Raw genomic sequence first — 26,574 nt, forward strand, 5'->3', positions numbered from 1 at the left:
TTAGTGCTGGCTGATGCTTTGAACAATAGACAACAGTGTAAAATTATGTCTAACTTTTCTTTTTTTTATGCTTTCCACCCAAGTTTGCCAGGGGGTTGTAATTGCCAACCGTAGCCAAGGCATCCTGGAGAGCTTAAACTACCCAAATAATTATCCTCGAAATGCATATTGCAACTGGACCATTCAGACCACAGCCGGCAACACCCTCAACTACAGCTTTACAGATTTTAGCACGAGAGGAGGAGCAAACTGTGAACGTGACAGTTTAAAGGTATGGAGGAAAGATGTTCTGATTTGTGACAGTTTAAGGGTATGGAAAAATTGTCCTGATTTTGCAGTATGATGTATAAGCAGTTTACCCAAAAGGGAACAAGGGCTAATCAGCAAGGAACTTCTTAAACCATTTCTGCTCAACCCACAGGTGTCTACATTTGGTTCCTGTGGCAAAATACTGTAATGTTGGTCATTCATAGAATTATGGTGGAAGAAGGGAGAGATTGTCACTTGATACAAGCTCACTAAGATTTGCTTCACACTTTATGTGGCAACCCATGATGGCTTGGTGTTTTTGTGTACAAAGCATATAAGTTGAACATATGAAGTTGCTATATGCCAAGTCAGCCCATTGGACCATCTGTATACCAGATTGTATACCAATCTGTATACCAATCAGTTTTCTACACTGATTGGTATAATGTGGTTTACTATTGAACTAAAGCTCTTCCCCTTTGGAAGATTCATAATATTTACCCCTTCACTTCATAACATGGTACACAAATAATGAATGAAGAAAAAATGTGTACCTCAAATGATGGCCAATCAGAGATATCACCAGAACAGGCCCAATACCTCCTGCTGCCTCATGTAGAATGTCAAATGCTACCCCCCTTACCTGGTGATACCCGAGCTTCTGTCCCTCCTAGCTGCTGGATTGGAAAAGGAAAAAGAGAATGATGAGGAAGTATGGTCTAGAGCAGTGTTTCTCAAACTGTGGGTCGGGACCCACTAGGTGGGTCACGAACCAATTTCAAGTGGGTCCCTATTCATTACAATTTTTTTATTTTTAATATATTAGACTTGATGCTCCTATGATTTGTGACTGCATTTGGGGAAATGTTACAGACCTGTACTTTTAACAGGCTACTCTGTATATGCTTCAAACAATGACAGTCAATGGGGCTTACTCCTGGGTGAGTGTGGGTAGGATTGCAGCTTAGGATTGTTAAAAATGTTCCTGCTTGATGATGTAACTTCCGGTCATGACATCACTTCTGGCGGGTCCTGACAAATTCTTATTCTGAAAAGTGGGTCCTGGTACTAAAAGTGTGAGAACCACTGGTCTAGAGCCCTGTGGCATTACTGATGTGCTAGTCTAGACTAGCACTCTCCTCTCCTTGACACTTCCTCTTCCACTCCATCCTTCTCTTCCTTTTCAAATCCAGGATTGGGAGAAGGAGGAGCAGAGGTAAATGGGTGGATGGACCTATTTGCTGCCTGAGGTGACTGCCTAAGTTGGCTGCATGGATGGGCCAGCCCTGTCCCACTCTCTAGATTAGAAAAGGAAGAGGAGGATGGAACAGAAGAGGAGAGGACAACTAGAGTTCCCGATGCTCTAGCCCAGTACTCTCCTCTCCTCTCCTCTCCTCTGTTCCAATCAGTGGAAGTGAATGGGCGTCAGTGGTATGAGCGAATGGGAGATGGCCAGTCTACTACTAGAGACAATCACTTCATTCAGTCTCCTGATTGGCCATCTCTGGATATCACAAAGTAACTGGAAACGTGTTTCCCTTCATATTTTACATACTTATCACAGTAAATATTCAGGCTGCTTTGTAAAATGTGTAGCAGGGTGAAAAGCTACACAATATTGAAATGGTGTGATGAAATTAGTGTGTCACTGTACCGTTCTGTGTATACTATAATACTCTTTTATCACCTTAAACCTTGAAGTTATGGAATAAAACTGTTCTGAATTTGCAATGAAAGCAAAATGTCCATTAGTATAATGTCCTGTAATAACACAGATGGAACAGAAGGTACAGCATTGCCAGAAGCTACTCTTATCACTATCCTCTTGCAAGGAGTCCTTGAAAGTGAGATGCCCAGGCACACCAAGATGAAATACAATCCAATGCATTTTAAAAATCAGGTTTATAGTTCCACTTGTAAAGGTGGGCCTTGTAATTATTTGAAGTGACTGAGGGACATTCTGTGAAGTGACAAAGACAGGGAAAAAAGGGTCTATCAATACTGATGTTTCTTTGGTCACAGGCTCCATTGAGATGCACCACTATCCCTGGAAACCCAGATATACTCCATCTTGTGAAACATTTGCAGCCTCTTTGGTCATATTCAGATCAAACAGACATAGTTCACACCTGCAAGCTAAGTCTGAACCAAAAGTTATCTCTTGAGGACTTGAATTTAGGCAAGATGGGTGATGAAACACACTTTCCTCTTTGACCTGTGTTTGCCACCATTACCTGGAGAGTCCTCTCAGCAGCCACCATTCCCCCCCCCCCCAAAAAAAACAACAACTTTGGGATGATACTACATCATGATGTAGGATTATTCCAGGGTTTCTTGGGGGAAAAATAGGAAGTTTCCTTGGACCATTGGTCCATCTAGGTTAGTATTGTCTATGCTGACTAGCAGTGACTCCCAACAGTTCCAGACAAAGTTTTTTTCCAGAGCCAGAGATTGAACCCAGGACCTTCGGCATTCAAAACATGTGCATTCCCACTGTACTACAGCTCTTCCCAGCTGATAGCTGCCAGAAAAAATACTACTGCTAAGACTGCTATTGGTCTCTTTTCATGTTCTGTGAAATAGCTGAAATTGCCTCTGCAATTTCACTGCCTGCAACTTGGGTGGTGGAATATGGAAAGCCATTTCAAGTCTGCCATACTTCAAGCATGAATTACCATAGTGCACTCTTTACCAGGCTGCCCTTGAGAATTATTCAGAAAATGGCAGAGATGAATCACAGGAACTGACTGCATGCTGCCTCTACCAAGGCAAACTGCCACTACACTCCTGCTTTCACTCTGTGCAGATTTTCTGCGACAGAAGAATAAAACTCTGAGATAGTCAATTGATTTAGAGCTTGACTTTGGAAATTCCTGAGGCCATCCTTCCCCTAGAAGTAGGCTTCTGATCTTTAAATGATTAAGGAGTTTGATTTCATGCCACCCGAAAGCAGAACTCAAACCACAGTAGTAACGTAAATGGCGCAAGAAAAAGATGGCTTCTAATTATAATAAACCTCAGATGACTAGCTGCGCCAAATGCTTCAAGATGCCCACCATAGGATGACTTAGTCATAGACATGCGAAGCCCACAATGAATGAGTAATCGTTATTTTTAGTTGTATATTTCCCTCAGCAGTTGCCACACCCTGTCAGCTCAGAGCAATGTGACTTCTTTTGTGCCTCAGGAAAGCAACTACACACAACTGAACAACTGTGAAATATTGGCATATCTAATTCAGTTGCGCTCATTTTTGTTTTTTACAAATGGGACCCTTTATGTCCCGTGAGCCTTAGCCATAAGAGGCTCAGTGTTTATAAGACCAAAGACATTGCAGCATGCAATGTCTCCAAACGTGTCACTAAGGCTGCAATCCTATCCACACTTATCTGAGAGTAAGTCCCATTGATTATAATGAGACTTACTTCTGAGTAGAGATGCATAGGATTGGGCTCTAAATCCTTGAATGCTCCTGCAGAGAAATTGGGTCCACTGTTACTCCAGTCTTTCTCACCTCTGGTCTTTTCCTGCAGGAGCCTTCAGCCAGCTATACTTACAGGAAGATTTTCATTTTTAAGGTCTTTTTAGGAATATTTATGAAACATGTTCAACTGACATTCCTTAACATTGACTCACAGACTTCTTTCACAGTGGGTAGCAAAACAGAACTGTTAAATTCGGCCAATCTTTAAAAGATAACAGAGCTGATACTGATCTGCTAGCAAGCACTGAACTCAATACAAATCAAAGTCAAATGTTTCTGCCTTTTGGGCTGGCAAAACTCTGTGCCCAGTTGGAGTCTTGTTGCAGGAAATACCACAGATAGCCATCTCATAGTTTCAAAAGGAAACTGCATTTTTAGGTGATGCTTTCATCCTTGGATGGGTAAAGGCATGGATGAATAATAAGCAGTCCATTCGCTTTGGCTGTCTAGTTTTTCTCCTCATATTTTGTTTTAAAACACACTTCATATCTCAGCGGGAAGGAATAATATCAGTGGCTTGTTGCCATTCAGTCATAGTCTATGTGAAAAGTGTTTCATCTACCGCTCCAAAACTGTATGTGACTTTTAAGTTGTTCCAAGGGTACCTCCTAAACAAAGATGTTGTTGCTGGTTTCCATTACGGATCATCGAAGGCCCTAGAAAAGTTCCCAGCACAGGTTCTTGCTGGTTGTGCAGAAGTGCTCTCTTATTTGAGAACAAACATGTGCACGTCCTGCGTCGTGAAACTTCTGTGTCTAATCCCCTTTACTGTCAGAGTATAAGATGGACAACAGTGCATCAATTAGAAAATAGCAAATGTATCAGTCACTGTGCCAGTAATGCTCATTTATGCACCATGGAGAGTCATACTTGAAGCAGAGAAACCACCTGCTCCTAATGTTTCCGTGAGTGCAACACAACAGGTTGCTCTGGATTTGGAAAGAGATCAAGGGCACACATGGTAGCAGAGGTTACCATAATACGGGCTAAATATCCCTTATCTGGACTGCTTAAGACGGGAAGGTGACTGGATTTCGGATTTGTCTGGACTTCAGTTTAACTGCATTAATATAATGAGAAATTCTTACCCTTACTCTTTTCATTTTTACCCATACCTGCTGGTCTCTGTGAGAGTTTTCAGCACTTTCTGTACAGGTATATACCACAGAGTAGAGAACAGAACTTGCAGCCTGTGCCTGCGCTGTACATGGGAATGAGCCCAAGACCTTCTAATGTTCACACTACAGAAAGTTTTTTGGGTTTTTTTTAAACTTGGACAAAAATGTCTGGATTTTGGAACAGTCTGGATTTTGAATGTCTGGATAAGGGGTAATCTACCTATACCAGTAGAATGGGCTACCACCTTTAGATGCAGTGAAACAGGCCTGCTGACATATTGTCAGTGCTGGATGACAAGCAGCCGAATATGCAGAAGCTGAAATATCAATCCCAACAGGATCGCTACCAGCTCCAGATTGGGACTCAGGGTAGATGCATATTGCACAGAGACAGAAGCAGCTGCAACCCAAACCTCAACCAAAAAATGTATCTGGAAAAGACTGCATCCTTTCACAGACTGGGAAAGGATACATAGACAGGGAGATGGTGCAGGAACAGCTAAGCCAGGTGGTAGAAATCCTTGTGAAGTAGCTGGCATAAGCTCTGAAATAAGATCATACTCTGTTTTCCAGACCTGAAACTATTTATAAGGACAAAGAAACAATGGGCTGCTTAAAGGAAGTGAAAACACGTTGGGATCTAGGAGAGGAAGTGTCCTCTCTTTCTCCACTTGGTAACCCTGATTAGCTTATCACAACAGACCCCAGTGCACAGACCAGGAGGATTCCAGTCTGAATATTGGCATGCAGGGAAATGGCAGGACTGGACACTGGAAAGACACAAGTAGTATTTCTACACTTTGAGCAGTCACAAGGCTACTTACATTGCTAAAGCCCATATATTTTAAGTTAGCACCCAGTTTGCAATTGAGCAGTCTTGTGCCATGTGCTTTATGCTGGATAGTGAGGTCAGCAAATGATAATTTTACATTGTTATAGTTGCACCAGTCTATAGGGTCAGGGTGCTAGTGCAACAAACCTTCAGGTGGTTCAAGATGCAACCTTCAGCCCACCTATTTTGGAGTACCAAAGCAATTGGTCTACTGTACTGCAACTGTTTTAACAACCAGAAGATGGAGGTGATGGCTCTTGTGCACTGTGCTTTTGAATGAATGGTGTCCTCTTTATCTATGATATCATGTTTCTCCACTTGGGGAAGCCCTTCTATATGAAAGTTCCTGTTAGGCAGCAAGCCATCCCATTGAATTCCTCTGCTCAAGTTTTTCCCTGAACTGGGAATTGTCTATCGAAAGGAGAAAGGAGCTGAAGTATAGTGTTTTTTTTAGTTAATCCCAAGAGTTAATCCATGTTGCCATCTGGAGCAAGTTCAGAAAGCTCGGGGACCTCACTTGGAAGCATAGCACCCATCAAATGTAGCCAGAACACTTACAACTGAAGCTGCCACTGAAATCATGCTTAGGACAAAACTTCAAGCGAGTTTGGTGACTCTTCTTCAAGGCAAATAACTGAAGAATCTCAGAGGAAGCCAAAGAAGTTTCAATGAGGCTAGCAAAATGTGTTGGCTGAGTGGAGGGTGGGAGGGGAAAGGGGGCAACTGCACATCCCTAGGTTGTCAATGCATTTCACTTAAAGTGGATTTCAAAGCAAACTGGGGAGTTCCTTTTCAGTCGAAACTTCTGAGTCATTTAAAGGGAAATTTTTTTGGATGATGTCTCGATTTTGTTGTCTGTCATCATGTCAGTGCTTTTCATTATCAGTTTTAACTCAGCTTTGGGGGAGGAAAGCAGCAGCAGCAGGAATACTGCTGGAAAGGCAGGCATATGGATGTTTTAAGTGTATTTAAAAATGCAGGATCTAGCAAAGCTTGCCATGACACACACACATTCATGGGACTGTTAAAACAAGTCCCTAGACCCACGTAAACTTGATGTGCCTCATGCAGTCACTGACTGTACTTTTGGTGGATGGTGAATCTACAGTGTGTTTGGATTGCACCCATAGAGAGTTTGTACTGATGGCAGGATCTGGCATCAGATCGGGTTGCAGCCAACACTGAGGCACAGGCTGGATCTGGGTCCTTTCATGCAGTTGCAAAACATACACACATACACAAGGGCCCACAATGCATGTGTGCCCTCCCTGTTTGCTTCTCCTTCCCTTTTCCCTTGGCTTCTCTCCTCTTTCCCCACTATCCCAGCTTACTTCTCCCTGGAGGTTGCCAATGGCCCCAGTTGCAGGGATTATGCCTGTGAAAGTAATGCTTATGAAACTCTTTGAACATTCAGAAGTACTGAATGGAAAAAAAGTATTTCATCAAACACAGGCTCACTAACTCCTCAGATCAGACTCTGCAGAATCCCTCTCTGCCATTAACATGAATGCACAGGCGACCGCTAAACTCCACCCCCTCCATTCTTTGTTGTACTCTCTGCTACAGCTAACCAGTCAGCCACTACCCTTGTGCAGCCTGTGTGCCTCCCTGGTCTCTTCCTTTCCTTCTTCCTCCTCGTGCTCATGCCCTACCCAACTGCCAGTCAATCAATCAGCCAGCCAGCTGCTGCCCCCTCTCTTTCGTTCACATACAAGGCTGTTGCAGGCTTGATCTGCGGGCTGGGGAAGTGCGCACACGCAGTCTCAACTGAGCAGTGAGAACCAGAAGTGGCAGAGTCAGAGCCCTGCTATTATAATCTGAATGTTGTTCCTGGTGTTGGGATAGAGTTAGGGTGGGTGGCAGCTGTGGTAGCAAGTCAGAGAGGATTGTCACTGGTTTTGGCCAAACTGGCTGGGCTCTCGGGTGTATAAGGTCTTGGCCAGTCCTGACCTTTCTGACTTCTGATACTGCCCAAGACTGACAGTCCAATGAACATGCATAAGTCAGGGAATGGGCTTGCCACTGTGATCCCATTCCACCCAGGCATGATCAGCACACAGACTTTGTAAAAGCTGTAAACTAGTTTCTACAGCAAGCAAGAAGAAAAGACTCTATTTCGCATAAACAGTCTACCTTTTACAGTGAATATGTGGACCTCTGTCTCTTTCTACTTTTAAGCAGAAAATGAGCTTCCTCTCTTTGAGTAGTCTTCTATTGCTGTACTTTTTTATGGAACATTACTATAGGTCTGAATTATCCCATGCAAAATTCCCACTAATGTGATATGTGTTATGGAAATAGGGTTGCTAACCAACCTGAAAAAAGCATCCTGGTTGTGTTTTTTGTTTTCAAGAAATTGCAAGAACAACATGGGTGAGGCTTTTCCCCTTTCATGTTTTGGTTTCAGCTGTACCCCTTCAGCTGTAGACAGACAACTGTTGCACTGGGCTCTGCCCCATTTGCACTGAAATTACTGGGCTCTATTCAGTACAGAAAAAAAATTAGAGGGAACATTGGTGGCAGGTATGGCAGCAGCACAGGAAAAATATAGAAGCCCACACAGTCACAACCACCACTAAGATAAGGAAAGGAGTGCCTACTAAAGAAAGAGAGGGCCCTCTCAAACTGGGATCTAGCTCTGCCTTGTAACATCTGAACTAGGCAACTAAATTGTTGGCATCCTTCAGTCTCGGAAGACTATGGTATCGCGCTCTGAATGGTGGTTCTGGAACAGAGTGTCCTCTCCAGTGCACGAAGCCTGGGTAAATAGATATGGAGGATAGGCTGCTACCCATGCAGCAAATCCCCCCTCTCCACGTCACTGAAATGGTCCAATGGAAAGGCAGAGGCCAATACAGTTGGTTCCAGCGGCGTCTCAGGAGTTGCCAAAACGTGACTGTGTTCAGCCATTAACTGCCTCAGGGACTCCGGCTCCGGATTTTGCCTCGAGGTTGACTCCTGAAGCCTTTTTCATAACTGGATGTAGCCACAAGGCAGTGGAGGTTTGGGAACAGAGTTTTCCTTCTCTCAGATGAGCTGCCTTCCCAGGCTGACGAGTCCCATCTACCTGGTGGCTGTTTAGTTGCCTCTTACGACAAGTACAGCCAAACCGAGGGCCTATTCTTATCCCCCAGCCCCCAAGGGGAAGGCAACTAAATTAGGGGCAAAATAATTGTAAAGGTCTGAGGTTCATTGAACCTAATAGAAGGGGACCAGATGCAAAGAAGGGAAGGACTCCAGTACCATTAATAGTCTTGGAGGTGAAGGAATTTCAGCAGGTGTGAAACTTCTGTAGCGCTATGATCTGTGACCTGCTGAATTCCCCCCTTCTACCCATGTCTCCTGCTCTTGTCTCCCCAAGAAGTAGCTGACTCAGGCAAATGATTTAGAATGGCTGGAAAGGGCATTAGATGGTCAATTATGCAACATATGATTCTATTTTACCAGAGTCATTTGGATTTTGCCTTCAAGGTGCTAAAACCATTTGCACCAGCCTGAAAGGCCCTTAGGAAAAAGGGAAGATAAACTAATATTTACTTTCCCTTTCTTCAGGGCAGTTCCAGTCTGTGGGTAGGGCTGATATAGAGAACCTGACACTTTATAGATAAATTTTAAACAACATTGTTGTGCTGTTGTTGGTCAAGCCAACCTGATGCTGGCTAATGTTTTTGAAATATCAAGTCCTTCCCAAGGAAGGACCTAGAATTTTTAGAGATATTTGCCTGAAATGTGTGTACGAGTTCCAACTCCTCGTAGTTCCAAGGAGAGCTGCTTTTTGCCGTTCCTATTTTGCAGTTTATTATTATATCAATTTATTATTATTATTAAAAATTACTTGCTTTCACAAGAAGGATAATTATTTATCCTACTTCATGTTGTACAACATAAATCAATCAGAGGCTCACCAGTGAACCAAGAAAGATGTAAAAATTGCATGGATTTTTATATGAATAACATTCCATTAGATCTAAACTTGGTTGTTCATTCTTGGCCGGGATCTTCTAAGGCTGTGCTCCTCTAACCGCCCGAGATGTTCAAAATTCTTGAAGGAAACACACAGCTGCTCTTTTCTTTATAAGAGTCAGACAGCTTTCCAAATGCCTGTAACTTTAGCTGTAGCCTTGCTTTCGAACACTTCCAGCTGTTGCACTGCTTTGAATTTCCTGTGAATAATTTCTTTTCTGAGAACCAATCTGTGAGCAGTACCACATGGAGTGGTTTCTATGGCAACCATTATTTGTGTATGTGAAAAAAAAAATGGCCAGAAATGTGAAGTTACTTGCAGTCTGCTGAGTAAAAAAGAAAAAAAAAATAGCAAAAAACCTCCCACTTGACAAAATCAAGTTTAGGAAAGAATCATGCAGGAGGGCTTTCCCCCGAAAACAAAATGAGTAGTTTTGATACTATGACTGAGAATGTTTGTTGTCTTGGCAACTGTTTAATATCTACCCACAGTGATCAATTTATTCATTTATTACGATTTGGATTCGTACCCTGCTTTTCTGTAGGCGAGAGTTCAAGGTTGCTTACAACAGTAATCCAGGGGGAAAAAATGCCAACTAAGAAACTCCAAACACTCACTAATCTCTGCTATCAAGATAAAATAATGCTTAACAGTAGTTGGTAAGAGGCAGGAAAATAAAGCATAACCCCTGGTTATGCAGCACGTGTGCCATTTTCATTCACACAGGGCAGGTGGAGTGGTGCAAACGGTGGGACGCACTTTTGAAGATAAATCTGAATACACATTTCCATCCTGCTTGTGGGCTCTAGTGGGTGTACCCACTGCCCCCTTCCAGGAGGAAGTTTACGTCACAGTGGCATGGGAAGACTTATAGGACAATGGCACACAGACAGGTGCTTCAGGGAAGGATTTATGATTGAGTTGACTAATACATAGATGCCTCAAAGTGAAGTAGAGGCGGTTTGTCTGATGGTCTGGATCTCAGGTCGTGGTTCTCTTGGCCTTGACCCACACTGATCGCCACCTGGGGCTGGGAGCCCAGGGTTGGATGTCCCTCCCATCTAAGGGATGCCTCTGGCCTTGTGGGATTGTAAGCCAACTGGGGGCTGGGACAGGCTCTGCATTGGCTGAGCCCACTTGGATTACCCGTGTCTCTTCTCCTCTTTCCAGTGTTCACCACTTGATTGTCCTCCCCCTCCAGCCATCTCCACCTTCCCCTCACTTCTTGCACTCCTTTGCCCTTCTGTCTCTGTTGTTTCTCTCCCATTTCCACCACTGCTTTCTTCCTTTCTTTGCCCCATTCCTTCTTCTTGCGCCATTCCCTCTCATAACCCCTGCTGTGCTTCTCCTGCCCAACTTGACCACCCTTGTTGACTCACTCCCTGCCTCCCTCTTTATCCTTTCATCTTGTTCTCCACATCTGTTTTGTTTTTGTCCTCTTCATCAACACTCCACTCATGCCTTCTGTACCTGCTTGCTTCCCTTTTGTTGGTCCCATCCGGACCCTGCCATCTCCATCAGTGAAGGCCATGCTGGCTGCATTGCAGGCTGTATTGCTCTCACGATACCTCACTGCCAAGCAATGTCATCATTACCAAGTGAGACACCCAGAAGCCCAGCCCTGCCACAGTCACTCATGGTGTTCTGGCAGGTGACAGCTCATACTACTGGAACAAGGCAAAAATGAACAGACTAAGCAGGCTTGCCTCAGCCAAGGAGCCACCTGCCCCTCCTTCCACAAATGTCTGCCCTTTGAGATCACCATTGTAATCTTTTAGAAAGGGATGCAAACATCAGAAAAAAAGGAGTGGAGAGAAAGCATATTTAACAGTGGGGAGAAAAGCTTTGCATGTGTCTGTCTTGGCTTACCACTATTCTAAACTGACAGGCACAAAGCAGGAGAGGCATCTGTTGAAATTTGCAAAAGGAACATGCCAGTATCTTGGTGATGGAGATGTTCACTTATGATTTCCATGCCAAGTGTTTGCAAGACAGAAAGAAATGTTCTGCATGATTCAGATAATCAGATGAGTACCACACTAGGGGCAAATTTACAACAGTTAGTGAAGTTTTCTCCAAAACTCAAGTACAAATATTAACTAATCTAGAACTATATTCTACCAGTATTTAACAATACAAAAGTGTATGCATAAAATAGAATTTGGAGAGTTGTGAATGCACCAGATAAAAATATTGTATATTTTGATGGGTGGGGAGCACAAAATATGCAACATGCATTTAATGGGGAGCTCACATCCCACACAGTAGATCTATGTCCTTTGCCCCCCTCCCCCCCATCACTAGGTTGGATGTACTGAACTGCTTCATTTGTTATCAAACTAGTTGTCAAAGTTTATTTCCCCCCTGTATTTATAATAGCAGCACTCCTGTATGCAGGAGAGACTGTGCTGTACAGCAATGGAATGATGTGTTTGTGTTGCGAGTTTCCCAGAGACACAGGACTCTTGCAGACAGAATTCTGAGTGAGATGGGCCCTTGGTCTGACCCAGCACGGCAATCCTTATGGTTCTCAAATGGAAGACTTCCAAAAGTACTTCTTTGCCAAATGCTTAACTGACATAATGAACTCATTCCTGTTGTCTATCATGATAACCACCAGCACAGCTGACTATACAGCAGATAAGATACATGTATGGAGCATACAGTCAGTTGGTGGCAAAAAGCTACAAAAGCCGAAAGGGAAGCCTCTGTGTTCAGAGACTGCTAAGGACTGGGCATAAACAGGGGGTGGATGTTATATAGTGGGTCCATGCGAATAAAGCAGGGGTGTCCAAAGTTTTTGGCAGGAGGGCCACATCGTATCTCAGACACTGTGTCGGGGGCCGGGGGGGGGGAAAGAATTAATTTATATTTAAAATTTGAATAAATTTACATTACATAAATGAATATATTAAAGATGAACTTATATGAATGAATGAAGGTCTTGCAATAGCTCAAGGCCTATAAAAGGCCTTGCACATAGTAAGGCCAGCCTTTCCTTTGCTGCCACTGTTGCATCACAGACGTGAAACAGCAAGCAGTGGAAGGAGCCCTCATTCCACAGCTCACGTGAGAGGTCAAACAGTCTCCCTCAAGCTGAGAGCAGTTGTGTCGGGCCAGTGTGGGCTCAAACAAATCTCCGGAGGGCCAGAGGCTCATTGTAGACTGGGGGCTCCCTGAGGGCCGCATTGAGAGGCCTCGAGGGCCGCAAGTGGCCCCAGGGCCGGGGTTTGGGCACCCCTGGAATAAAGGAAGGCATAGAGATAACAGCTCAATACGTTTATTCCATCTTCAGAACAGAACCTGGCAATGAAACAGAAGGCAAACACCCCTGGCTTTTATACCCTTTAGCTCCGCCCAGACTCCCCATGATTGGTGCAGTTGAAACATTAACTAGGGGGCCAATCGGACGGTAGGATTTCGATCCATCACCTAATTGGCCAACTATAAGTCTGGGCCAATCAGTTATGCAGGATTTTGATCCTGCATAACTTACATACATAACAGTGGATATCACCATTATGCCATACTTGTGAGCTTCTCAAAGGCACTTGCATGGCCATCTTTCATATGCAGAATACTGAACTAGATGTATACTAGATTAGTGTGTTGTTAAAATCAACTGTGTTCAGTGTAACACTTTTGTAGAATGTGAGTTTGTAGAGTCACATCTTACGCATTTGTAGAGTCACATCTTACACAGCAGTTACGTTCAGTCAGTACGCAAAACAAAAAATGGGTATGGTCAAAATCACTGTAGTCTATTTCAGTGGTGTCCAAAGTTTTGAGAAGGAGGGCCACATCATATCTCTGACACTGTGTCGGGGGCGGGGGGGGAAATAAGTAATTTACATTTAAAATTTGAATAGATTTACATAAATTAATATACCAGAGGTGGAACTTATATGAATGAATGAAGGTCTTGCAATAGCTGAAGGCCTTGAACAAAGCAAGGCTGGTTTTTCCTTCACTGCTGCTGCATCTCAGATGTGAAACAGCAAGCACTGGAGGGAGCCCTCATCCCACAGCTCACGTGAGAGTTCAAACAGTCGCCCTCACGCTGAGAGCAGTTGTGTCGGGCCAGTGTGGGCTCCAGCAAGTTTCCGGAGGGCCAGAGTCCCATTGGAGACTGGGTTCTCCCTGAGGGCCACATTGGGAGTCCTCTAGGGCTGCAATTGGCCCCAGGGCCAGGGTTTGGGCACCCCTAGTCTATACAGTACTATCTTTAGACATGATGAAAGGCACAGGAGAACAGAGCCTGACTGAGGCTACAGCAGATGCACATCTCATGCTCATTCTAGGGCATAGTGGAATGGCATGCAGAATCAGCCACACTATTTAAATTGTTGTTTTTATCTTGTTTGTTCATTTTGCCAAGTGTGTATAGTTGAATCCATGTATGTTAAATGCATGTACGATGTGACTCTGATATAATTCCTGAGAGAGACCAAGCAGAAAATCATTGCTCCCTTTAAATGTCTCAGTCAAAAGTGTCAATGTCTAGTAGTTAATGCTGTCTTTCCATTACATTTCCTTCTGCTTCATTTCAGCTTTATGATGGGCCGAATGCCCAGTCCACCCTGATAGGCACTTTCTGTGGTAACACTGAGCTGCCATCTGGAGGTACTAGTGGTTCCAGTCTTCATGTGGTGTTTTTCTCTGATGGAGTAGATGAATCTACTGGATTCCAGATGCTCTGGCTAATGAATGGTAAGTCACCTAGAATGTCCCTCATTTGTTGTTAATACAAGTGTACTTTCTGTATGGTTTTGTGCCACAATAGAGCAATCTCATAAAGCTTGAATTATGGCTGCAATCCTAGACATACTTTCCTGGGAGTAAACCCCACATCATAATGAGATTTACTTCTGAGTAGACATGTTTAGGATTGTAGTGTGTGTGTTAGTAAGAAGCTGAGATTTGACAAATCTCTCAAAACCATGGTTGCAAACTATGGTAATAAAATATCTTCTGTGGCATTGGACAATCGCACATTCTTCACCTTAACTAATCTCACATGGTTGTAGCGTGAGGTTGGGTTACTAGTTGGGTTCCTCCTATATATATTTAAGAGCAATAGAAGACAGGGTGAATCCTACCTGTTTCCTTCAGATTGGGTGGAAGACAACTATAAAATAATAAAATTTAAGAAGCATTTTCCCTGTTTGAGGGCCCAATCCTGTCCAACGTTCCAGCACTAGTGCAGCCATAATGGAGCCCTACAGTAAGGGAACAATATTCCCATACCTGGAGGATGCCTCTATGACTGCCTCCCCACCACAGGATGCAGTGTGTGCCCCATTGGCACAACTGCACCGGCACTGGAAAATTGGATAGGATTGGGCCCTCAATCTCTAGCGGTCTCATATCTTCCCTATCTGAAATAGAAATATCCGCGTCAGTACTATTAGCACTTTTGTAAAGAAAGTCCTGAATGTCTAATTCTTCCTGCCATAGTAATACTACTCTGTTCCTTATCCAATTCCGAAGCAAGGCTTGGTGCCTCTGTTGGCGCGGAGACTTGTTCCAGCCTCCACAAGCTGGTGTGCCTCTGTGCGTCGGCCTAGCCAACTCCTGAGGAGGCACAAACGTGCCTTATGTCATGTTTGCGACCCTCCTGGGCCAGCGCAAGGGACTTGCACTGGCCCAAGTGAAGGGCAGGATTGTGCCCTTATTTTACCTGGCACCGCACACTTTTGGCTGTGTCCATATGAGCACAAAGTTCATGCCACACACACACACTGATTGATGAAGCAAACATGTTTGCTGCTCACTAACTCAATGTGTAGATAACCATGTTAAGATAAATAGCGTTTGCCTTTTTTTGCATCTTGGAAAAAATGGCTTGCAAATGTGGCTTTGTTGTGTGACCTATTTAACAACAACATTGCAAGCAAGGAGATTAAAACCTGGTGCATTGCACATCACTTCAGAAAGAATAAGGGCCTGGAAAAATAATTAAATAGCCACAGTGGCCTTGTCTGCCTAATCAGTTCACACTATTCAGTTTCTGACAGCACAGTGAGGCAGCTGAAATCCGCTCCTGGGGCCCTGGCTTGGGTTGCTTAGTTGTATGGCTTGATATGCATTGTTTGAATGGGAATTCCTCCGCACAGGTTTACAAACTGCAGTCATTTCCCAAAGGACTCTCTCTTTGGCTAGACTTTTGAGGAGTCGAGAGTACAATGGGAGAGGGGGGCCATGCAACATTACCAAGAAGAAGAGAGTGACTTATGTAAAGGAAGAGAGAGCTCTTCAGCTGAAAACCCCCACAGGGGAAGTGTAACTGAACAACAGGAGTAAGATCTCAGGACTACGAGGTGATGTCATCGCAGAGCTAGACAAAGGAAGGAGAAAAGTGCCTTTTCTGTGGAGACCGATGACATCACCCTCCTCCTTGAAGCTGATCTTTCTTTTCTGCACTTCTAAATAGTTTCTAAAGTCTCTCTGGTCAGAGAACACCATTCCCTATTCTTCCTGCAGCCCTTGCTGAATTCTTTAAACTCAAGGGTAGATTTTCCCCTCTTCTTCATTTCTTCTTCCTTCACCCACCTTTAACATTCACTCTTTCTGAATTGTACCTGCAAAAATACCCCCCCCCCCAAAAAAAAAAAACCAGGGCCATCAACTAACCTGATTTCCTTGCCCTGTGCTTACTGTTTTGGTGACAAAGTATAGATGATCTTTAGTCTTTTCAGAAGCAGGTTTGGAAGTGTTATAAAGGAGCTAGAAATAGGCCTAAACCTCCAGACAGTAGCCAAGCTGTACATAAAATTCAAATAAAGACCTGCATAAAGTGCTAATACACCACTTAACTCCTTGTTAAGTGGTATTGTCACTCCAAGTTAAGTATTGTCACTCCTTCAAGCCCTAGCCTTGTACCTTTCCACATGCAAAATGCATACCAGTTGCAAAATCTCCCAGCTTTCCTAGCCTAAGTTGCCATGTGCTATTCTTTTTGACTGCCACTACTGAGCAGCATTTGTGTGAGGGTGGTTGGGGCCAGGGGGAGAATTCTAAACACCTGAAGCAAATTGCTTTTCATATTCCATCTTGGCTTGTTGCCAGTTTTTATTTGCTTTGTCGTGGTCTATTTTGGGTAAGAGTAATCTTTACTTTGGTCATTTCCATTATGAACTAGTTCAAAGCAGGGGCGGTCTCAGTAGATCTGCTTCCTGAATTTGTGCAGATCTGCGGACACACATACGCACACCCTGTAACCCCCACCCTATTTTTTTAAAAACTGGCACGCCCTCTAGTGGACATGCATCTTACCACTGCTGCCTCCTCATCTGCTCAGGGAAGGAGCCCGGCAGGAAAGAGGGGAGAGGAACAGTGCACAGAGAAGTGTCGGTGCTCCCCTCTCCTTCCTTTATCTTTTGGGGCTGTCTGTCCACCTCTGCCGCCACCTCGTTCTGGGGCTGGGTGAGAGGCGAGCAGAGGGGAGGAGGTGTTGCTGCCACCTCCTGTTCTCTCTCAGGGATGAAGTGGCAGGCAGCCAGCCATGGGAGGAGGCTTTGCTGCTTCGAGGACTCAGATGCAGGGTGTTTTCCAGGAGAAGGAAGTAACAGCAGCAGTCATGAGGGAGTCGTCACTCACTCCTGCTTCTGGCTGAGAATGAAATGCCTGCAGCCAGGCACCGGAAGGAACACAGACTCTTCCTGGTGTCTGATGCTTCATTCCCCAACAGGCAGTGGCACCTGTGGCAGGTTAATCAGTGGTTGTAGCACACTGCATTACTCAGTTTGCCAATATGCTACAACCATATATTCATGGCCCTTGGCCCTTTGACAACCACAGATACAGAATCTGTTCATGTTCAGCTTAATTCAGCTCAGCAGCTAATTCCTGTAATAGGTCAAAGGTCTTTCTAAATCGTAATCTGCAATGATCAAGACTCCAGCCAAAGCATGACCACTGAATCATAGGTTTCTTGATATTTCTATTTATTGTACAGTATCCAAGCAACTAGAACTAAGGGTAGGCAGACACGCTACGTACTTTCTAGGGGAACTCCAAACCTCTACGAGCTATTAAAAAAAAAACAAAAAACTGATCTCCCCCCTCCTTTTTTCTCATGATTTTTAAAATATATGGTAGACATTTCCAAAAATGACTACAAGGAACTTTGACCAAACTGGGTATGTAATTCAATCCCTGGAGACACATCCTGAGTGCAGCTGTTTATTTGTGCAGCCACCCAAGGATTTCAGGCCTAAATATTCCTTAGTCTTAAAAGCCCCTTGCAACATTTTTTGCTATAAACCCAAGCTCCTGAAACATGTGAAAGTTCACTGGGTGATCCCTGTATGTCTTCAAATAATTTGTGTCTTTATTTGTGCTTGCTGTCTAAAGACCAGACCTTTCTTCTGTGACAGCAAATGGCAAATTCCCTTCTATTTTTAATGACAGAAAAATCAGATCTTTCTGTCTGTCTGTCTGTAGTCCAAATGCAAAACTGATTTAAGGGGACAGTGCCCCCCACAAAAGTAGACTCTCAACCAATGCAACAGTCTGTTGACAGGGGCTTTTCAGTAAATGTTTGGGCATTGTCACCCAGAGAGTGGATTAAGGCAAATGGCATTTTAAAACTGACAGATTTCAAAACTCCAATTTTGCAGATAAGTAGAGAAATATATTTTAAAATCATTTGTATACAGTATTTAGTGTTTTTCATCATTTCCTTCCCCAAGGGAAATGCAGTCAGTGTGCAAAAATAAGATTACCTTAACATCTGGCTGCAGTTTCCTGTCTCGATAAGCTGGGTGCAAGCATTAAGTGGCTCTTTAAGAAATGAAGGAAGAAATTCTGTGGGCAGTTGAGCACATGCTAGGGAGTAATTAATGTAAGCTGCGCCTAGCTTACATATGTAATGCAGAGCACATACCTGGTGCACCCTTCCAGAGAAAAAAATATTTTAATACATAAACCCCCACCCCCAGCAACTTGGCTGCACCACCTGAATGAGAAGCGGTTTGAATCAGGGAAATCCTGTCTTTGTAGCTCAGTTTCTTACAGCACAATCCTCAGCATATTTAATCAGAAGTGTCTCACTGAGTTGAGTGGGCCTTACTCCCTAGGTAGGTGTGTATAAGATTGCAGTTTTTGTCACAATGCTACTCCAGTTTACAGATGCTCGCAATTACAGTAAAATGCTTTTTGCCCCCAAAAAGCACCAGTTGTCCTATGGATTTTGATGGTAAGTCAGGAATGCAGTATAATCTCCTATGTGATGAATCCAGAAAGAGTCATGCAACAGAGTGTAGTAGTAGTAGTAGTAGTAGTAGTAGTAATAAACTTTATTTATATCCCAGGGCAGCTTACAACATATTAAAAACAGATTAAAAACATAATTTAACCGCAAATTAAAACATATTAAAACACATTAACAAATACCCATAAAAACAGTAGTAGTGGTACAACAGGAAAAATCTGCAGGGGAGTATTAGGCAGAATCTGTTTTCCACCAGTCTGCCCATTCCACGCTTCAGTAAAACATGTTTTTGTGGCTGGTAGGAAGGAGTCAGCAGGAGAAGTTTAGTCATAAGTGCCTGTTTATGTTGAAATGTTCCCAGTTTCTTCAGCCCCAGACATGAAGCATATTTGCTGCCAGTGTCGTTTGCAAAGTCCCGAAGAGTAAGGCCAAATAAAAGCTGCATCCATTTCCAAACGCCATCGCATTTGTTTCGCTACTGTAAAAAATGTCTCCTGTGTGCCCATTTTTGTTCTGCAGAGCTCAGGCTGAGGGTTTGCCAAACCTGAGAACATGGATGGGAGACCCAGAGAAACTGTGTTTGGTAAAAGACCATCAGGGTGTAGTTCAAATACCCACCCTTTGTTCAAGAGAGCTTGGAGGCATCGCAGACTATCTACATAGGCAATCCAGACCTTTACCATAGGGAAACTGGGGCAAGGTGCAGACATAAATTTTTGAATAGTTCACTTAGCATTTGAGCTAACTTTGTACATTTAGGCTAAGATTGTCACAGTGAAATTATTTAGGGTTCTGGATGGATTTTTTTTTAAATTTTGCATCTCTTTACACAAGAGATCTATTTCTAGTCAAATGCAAGGCGTAAACACTTTTGTAATGATTTTTATGAGAAGGCCAAGCTAACAATTGGCTTTATAATCTTTGTGTATAAGCATGTCCACTGCATCTACTGTGTTTCCTTTTGATAAGGAACTAGGGACCCAATCCTATCCAACTTTCCAGCACCAGTGCAGCCACAATGAGTCCCAAAATGTTCCCATACCTTAATGAAGCATCCATGACTGCCTTCCTACCACAGGATGCAATGCATGCCCCATTGGCACAGCTGCACCAGCACTGCAAAATTGGATAGGATTTGGCCCTAGATCCATAACATGATCAACAGAAACCAGAAGGAAAATAAAATTATATATCTACATATAGATAGCCATTGTGGAACCTTGATACATTTTGCAAGGGATGAATCTATGAAAACAGGAAATGTAGGATGGGACATAGTGTAAAAGAACATTCTTAAAAGTACTAGCACTAAGCCACTGTTTGGACAGTAGCCCTATGATATTATTATAAGTTTATAGATGCCTGGACCTGCTGATTCTTATCATGTGGTGATAGCAGATCTTGAGAAAAGTTTTGTCACTGACTTTTTCCCTGCTTGTTGCTGGCTGTCACCAAGATGTAGGCACTGACTATTTTCTAAGGTTTACTTCTTAATGGTCAGCCAATCTCATCAAGGAGAGAGGTCATATTTAGGAAGATTGTAGAACTCCAAATGATGCGGAAAAGGACGATAGTCCAAAACCAGCTGGACTATCAGCTGGTTTGAACATAGCGATAGATGAGAGATAAGGATGAAGAATATAAATGGAATACTGAGAGGTTTGACGCATGGCCATGATCAAGCATGTTGTTGCTGATTTGATTTTCCCACTGTCTTAGATTGTACTTGCGCATTCTTTGACATGTATTCACATCATAATGCAGTTCAGCAAGCCCTGAAAAGCATTGAAAAGTTGATTGGATTAAGATTCCATTTTCATGTTCTAGACCAGGGGTGCCCAAACCCCGGCCCTGGGGCCACTTGCGGCCCTCGAGGCCTCTCAATGCGGCCGCAGGGAGCTCCCAGTCTCCAATGAGCCTCTGGCCCTCCGGAGATTTGTTGGAGCCTGCACTGGCCCGATGCAACTGCTCTCAGCTTGAGGGCAACTGTTTGACCTCTTGCATGAGCTGTGGGATGAGGGCTTCCTCCACTGCTTACCATTTCACGTCTGTGAAGCAGTAGCAGCAGCAAAGGAAAGGCCAGCCTTGCTTTGTGCAAGGCCTTTTATAGGCCTTGAGCTATTTCAAGACCTTCATTCACTCATATAAGTTCATCTTTAATATATTCATTCATGTAAACTTATGTAAATTTATTCAAATTTAAAATGTAAATTAATTCTTTTTTCCCCGGCCCCTGACACAGTGTCAGAGAGATGATGTGGCCCTCCTGCCAAAAACTTTGGACACCCCTGTTCTAGACACAGAGTGGCTCGCTTCTATATACTTAGGGGCCAAGAACTCAGCCTTTGAAGGGATTGAGAGACACACATTATAAGGCTCAGTCAGAATGTTTGCTGTTTTTAGCTTATCAGTTATTAGTCATGATTGGCATATTACCAGTATATTGTATGCGTTTTGTCATTTTATTGCTTTTTAAGAAAAAGACAAAATGATAACTTTTGACTTCTGAATACTCACTGTGCATGTACATGGTAGACACAGCCACCTGTTGCTACCCATTTTTGTGTTTTTCATGAGCACATGTGCATGTACGGGAGTGGGGAAGGGCATTGGGTAGTTGTTCACTGTGGCTCTCACTCAGTTTACAACTCAGTTAAGTTACCATTAAGAAGCAAATATTTTGCACAATATTCATTTTGTCAATCACCTAGAGATATTGCTTTTCCCCAAGAAAACACAGGATGAGAGGGAGAGGCAAGAACCACATGTAGCCCAAGGGGCACCAGTTGGCCATCACTGCTCTAAATAAATATCAAAATCTTGCACTTATGTCTGCATGGTTGCTAGTTAGTCTTAAGAACTGGAGCCAACAAGCAAAGCCTAACAAAGGTCTGCTGAAAATCTGGATCACTGTACAAAAGGCTGGTTGCAATAAATCTCAAAGAAGGTAAAATTGTCAAGTGGTGTACACTCAAGAACGGCCCAAACCTAAATGTCATATACGAGGTCTGATTAATGAAGTTACAGACCACCATGATCCTGTCAGGGACATTCTGAAAGAGTCAGGGCGCAATCCTGACTGCACCCTAGGCCGGCGCAAGTCTCTTGCACTGGCCCTGGAGGGTCGCAAATGTGCCGTAAAGCACGTTTGTGCCTCCTTGACAGTTGGCTAGGCTGGTGCAGGGGCGCACACTGGCCTGCAAAGGCTGAATCCAGCCTCCACGACAACTTGGGAAGGGAGGGTTGCGCTGACCGAGCTTGGCTGTTGCAGGGGTCTGGGGAGGGCAGGGAGGAGGCGGGAGGGAGGTGTTCTGGGGTGGGGGAGGGCAGGCAGAGAGTAGTCTCAGGGATAGGTGGGGAGCAAGAGGCAGGGCTGGGACCTGGCTGATATGCCAGATTCCAACCCTGTTCCCTGACCAATGCAGAGCAGCTGCAAGCCACTCCATTCTCTTCAGACTTATGTTACCTCCTGAGGTAATGCAAGTCCAAGGGGACCCAATGGGGCCATGGTGGCTTATGCAGGGGTAAGGGGAAGAGTTTCCCCTTGTCTCTGGCTGAGCCCCTTCTGGCCCCAATCTTGTGCTGGATACAGCACAGGCCTCCTGGCCTGCCTGTTCCAGTGCAAGACAGGATTGTGCTGTCAGTAGTTCTCTTCCTTCAAATTCCTCTGCATTCAATCAACACTTGGAAAGGCACTGGATTGCATTGACTATCCCTGCTGACATGCATATAGTTGCAGGTGTGTAGTACAAATTCTTACCTTTGGCCCAATGCACAAATGTGATGCCAACCACCACTAGCAAATCAGGAGCACTCCGTATATTGATTATGTGTATGGCAGGGAGTGTGAGAATAGGTCTGTTCTTATCAAACTTCAATGAGAATCTGTATTCTGCTGTTCAATGGTTGATCTGAGTAGTGTTAAAGTTGAGCTTCTACAATTTTCTTGGAAGGATGTAAAAATCAGTAAGGCTTTTCATTCCAAATAAATGTATTTAGGATCAGAGTACCAATTGGGTGAATCAGCAGACATTGGCATAAACTCTGCTATCACTGATGTAGTGCAAGTGCTTCTTATCAGTTCTGTTTTGCAGGGGGGAAAATGTGATCCAGAGAAAATAATAATAATGTCAGATGAACTGGGGAATACAGAAATGAGCTGCAGGAGATTTTCTGTGTGATTGGTCTTGCTGGCAGCAATAGTGATGCAGGCATAGATGATTTCACAAAAATATCCTTCTTGTGTGGATAGAACATTAATTGGATTTTCTAAATGCACTAACTGAAGTAAATGAAAACCATAAGAATTTTTAGCAGAGCAGATGTGCAGTGTGAAAATACATCAGCTGAAAAAGAACTTGGCTGTCATGAGGGACTAGCAGTTGGCACCCGATTCCCCCCCCCACCCACAAAGAATGGAGTAGAAGCCACAATATCCTAGGAACACCTATTAGTGGCTTCCTTGACCATTATCTTTCCTGCCTTTAGCTATGTGTGTTTAATGAATCAGGATGGATGGGTCATCTGTTGTTTTTCGGGAGCATGGATCTCAGCCAACCCTATTAAATCCTTGCAGAGATAAGAGTAATAGTAAAAGATTAAATTAAAAACTTTTGTCTCCCAAGTTGACCATATGTGAAATAAATACAGTGAAATAAAGGAAATGATTCATTTTTTTTTTCCTTATGAGAAGACCAGCTGCAATTGTTATGCAGAAGTCTGGCATTTCTGCATTCATGATGACTCACTGCAAAATCTAAAGGAAGAAATTTTGTGGCATTTCCAGGGGGATCTTTTGCATGCTTTCCCAAGAAAGTGCTTTGTTTCATATGTTTCCCTCATGATGGTTGTGATGGTCTATATCTGAATGCAGGGTAGATTATCTGGGTGTTGTTGAAGAAAGCATCCATTTTTACTAGACGAACAGGCAGCATGGGAAAAATAGAGGAAGTGGAACTAGGGTTTCAGAAGAAGTGATGCCATATCCTAAAACTATTACAAATTCATCTAGTAAGACATTGGTCAATCTGTTGTTAAATGATTGATTCAGGAAGAATTTGCATACTGATGTCTATTGACCAAGTTAGTAAGAGATGCAAGAGCAGTTCGTAAGAGCATCTTTATGCATGTTCCAAAACTGAAATCAAATGAAAATACACTGTGAACACAAGGAGTGTTTACCATTCTCTGCAAACTTTTTAGCACAGTGTTTCTCAAACTGTGGGTTGGGACCCACCAGATGGGTCGCAGGCCAATTTCAGATGGGTACCCATTCATTTCAATATTTTACTTTTAATGTATTAGACTTGATGCTCCCATGGTGTGCGACTGCATTTGGGGAAATGCTACAGGCCTGTAATTTTTACAAGCTACTATGTATATTCTTTTAACAATGGTAGTAAATGGAACTTACTCCTGAATAAGTGTGGGTGGGATTGCAGCCTAGGATTGTTAAAAATGTTCCTACTTGATGATGTCATTTCTGGTCATGACATCACTTCCAGTGGGTCCTGACAGATTCTCATTCTAAAAAGTGGGTCCTGGTGCTAAATGTGTGAGAACCACTTCCTCAAAGGCATTGTCAGAAGAGCAAGTTTCACTGAGCCAAGGAACTTGCAGTTCCTTGTAAGTTTTACCAGGGAGAAGTTTTATCAGAGGGGAGTTTTATTTCAGAGCATGGATCAGTAGTGACAGACAAGCTTCCCCAAAAGACGGCTTACTGAGCATTACTGATTATTTTTTCTTATAATGTGCAGCCAGATGCCAGTTTTAGTAGGTTCTAGGGTGCATCACATGGAGTGGTAGAGAGGTAAACCAAACTAGAAAACCACTTTGAACCATGGTTTCCAATTCTGGTTGGGATGACAAAACAAACCACAGTATGCCAGTGCAGATGTAAAAATAAACTATGGTTTACCTGAACAAAGATGTCAGGGAGAGAATTGAATTGTGTGAGCCCGAGGACAATCACACTATAATTTGGCAATTACCTGTAACCTGACCCATTATTATCCTCTAGGAAAGGTAAATGAAGCTGTCCTAACTCTCATATACTATTAGTGTAAGCTTCTCCTGCATTCAAATGGTTTTTTCCCCCTCTACGATTCTTAATTGGGTTTCCTACTTTTTCAGGATGTGGTGGAGAGCTGTCTGGGACTTCTGGATCATTCCATAGCCCTGGATACCCAGCAAGGTACCCACACAATAGGGAATGTCACTGGTTTATTCATACAACCCCAGGGAGCAGCATTCAACTCACCATTGTGGAATTTGATGTTGAATACCATTCAAGTTGCAACTATGACGTTTTGGAGGTAGGTGTTTTTCTTTTGCTATTTGCAGGTTGTGTATGCTGGATGCACCAAGATTCACATTGTTTTCAATAACTAGAGAAAAATAACTCCATCTAACTCAAAACCATTCATTCATTCATTCATCTGGAGACTTATGTTCTGCCTTTCCCTCTATATCAAAACTTGGCACTCAAGGTGGTTTATCGCATAAAAGATAAAAACGCGCATAATGATACATCCAGGGAATTCTCCATATCCACAAATTTACTTGCCTCCCCTTGCCTCTCCTCTGGAGAGTATTCTGAGCGCCGCAGAGTCTACACACACCTGCCTGCGGCCTCTGTGGGCCTCAGAATGACTATTTAAAGAAAAAAAAAACATGACTTCTGATTTTTCGTCAAAACCAGAAGTGACTTTTTCAATGTCGTTCTGAGGCCCGCTGAGGCCTCAGACAGACTCACAATGGCCTCTGCGGTGTTCGGAATACTCTCTGAAGGCAAGGGTAGCACAACTTCCCTTCCTTTGGAGGGCAGGGGTGGGGTGTCCCCAGTATCCACAATTTCGTGTAACCGTGGGGGGGGGGTTCCAGAATGGAACCCCCCCCCCAAGGTAAAATGTCTCTTGTTATCCATACCAAGTGGAGCTGCTTGAGGCCTTACTCTATAAGAGTTTTGGTAGGAGGATGGAGGACACAGAGAACATGCAAAGCCAAGGTTGGAAGGCATACCAGGCTCTGGCTGTGGGCAAGTACACTTTTGGGCAGTACAGTAACTAGAGGTGAGTCTATGCAGCACTTACAGGAGCCAGGAAAATGCTTTTCTGCTGGTGTACAAAACAGCTGTGGAAACTAATGGGGACAGGGATAGGCTGGAACAGGGGCAACTCATCACATACATGTACCTGTTGCACATTTGTCAGTCTGAACATGATGCGTAATTACACAGAAGGTTTGTTTTTCTTGGCTGAAGGGAATTCACCGTAGGCATTTGAAAACCAGTTCTTATCTGTAAGAGTTTATGTCATGTTCTTGTGGCTTTCTTGATTAGAAATCACATGTGTCTAAAGTGGTCCATGAAATCTGATTGAGCTACAAGATGTGACTATCTTAGATGAAACAGAACATGTCAATTAACTATTATCTGAGGTTGAACTGAAAGAAGCAGTTGTGGTTTTATTTTCCTGCTGTGCCTTATGGAAGTGTTCTAGTACATCATAGCACAATGAAGCTTTTGTTTTGGGGAACATAAGAGTTCAGTCATATATTATTGTAGCAGTTTGTGGTATAACAAAGACTGGGATCTACAATATTTATACTGAAATATTGTTTGTAAGCCGCCTTGAGGGCCTTTAAGTGGGGTGGAAAGGCAGGGTATAAATCACTTTAAATAAATAAATAAACAGTGCAGAGTTGGAGATTCCT

The 26,574-nt window shown here is 43.4% G+C and overlaps 1 protein-coding gene across 1 annotated transcript in view; it reads left to right on the forward strand.

Moving 5' to 3' along the window:
* Positions 1–26,574, forward strand: part of CUBN (cubilin) — a 165,201-nt gene that overhangs the window by 49,988 nt on the left and 88,639 nt on the right. Inside the window, exons 27-29 of the mRNA XM_066629121.1 lie at positions 84–271; positions 14,198–14,357; positions 24,994–25,175. Of these exons, the coding sequence (XP_066485218.1) occupies positions 84–271; positions 14,198–14,357; positions 24,994–25,175 (530 nt within the window). The remainder of the gene's footprint in view (positions 1–83; positions 272–14,197; positions 14,358–24,993; positions 25,176–26,574) is intronic.

The sequence above is a fragment of the Tiliqua scincoides genome, chromosome 5 (genome assembly GCF_035046505.1).
Source record: "Tiliqua scincoides isolate rTilSci1 chromosome 5, rTilSci1.hap2, whole genome shotgun sequence".
Classification (NCBI taxonomy): domain Eukaryota; kingdom Metazoa; phylum Chordata; class Lepidosauria; order Squamata; family Scincidae; genus Tiliqua; species Tiliqua scincoides.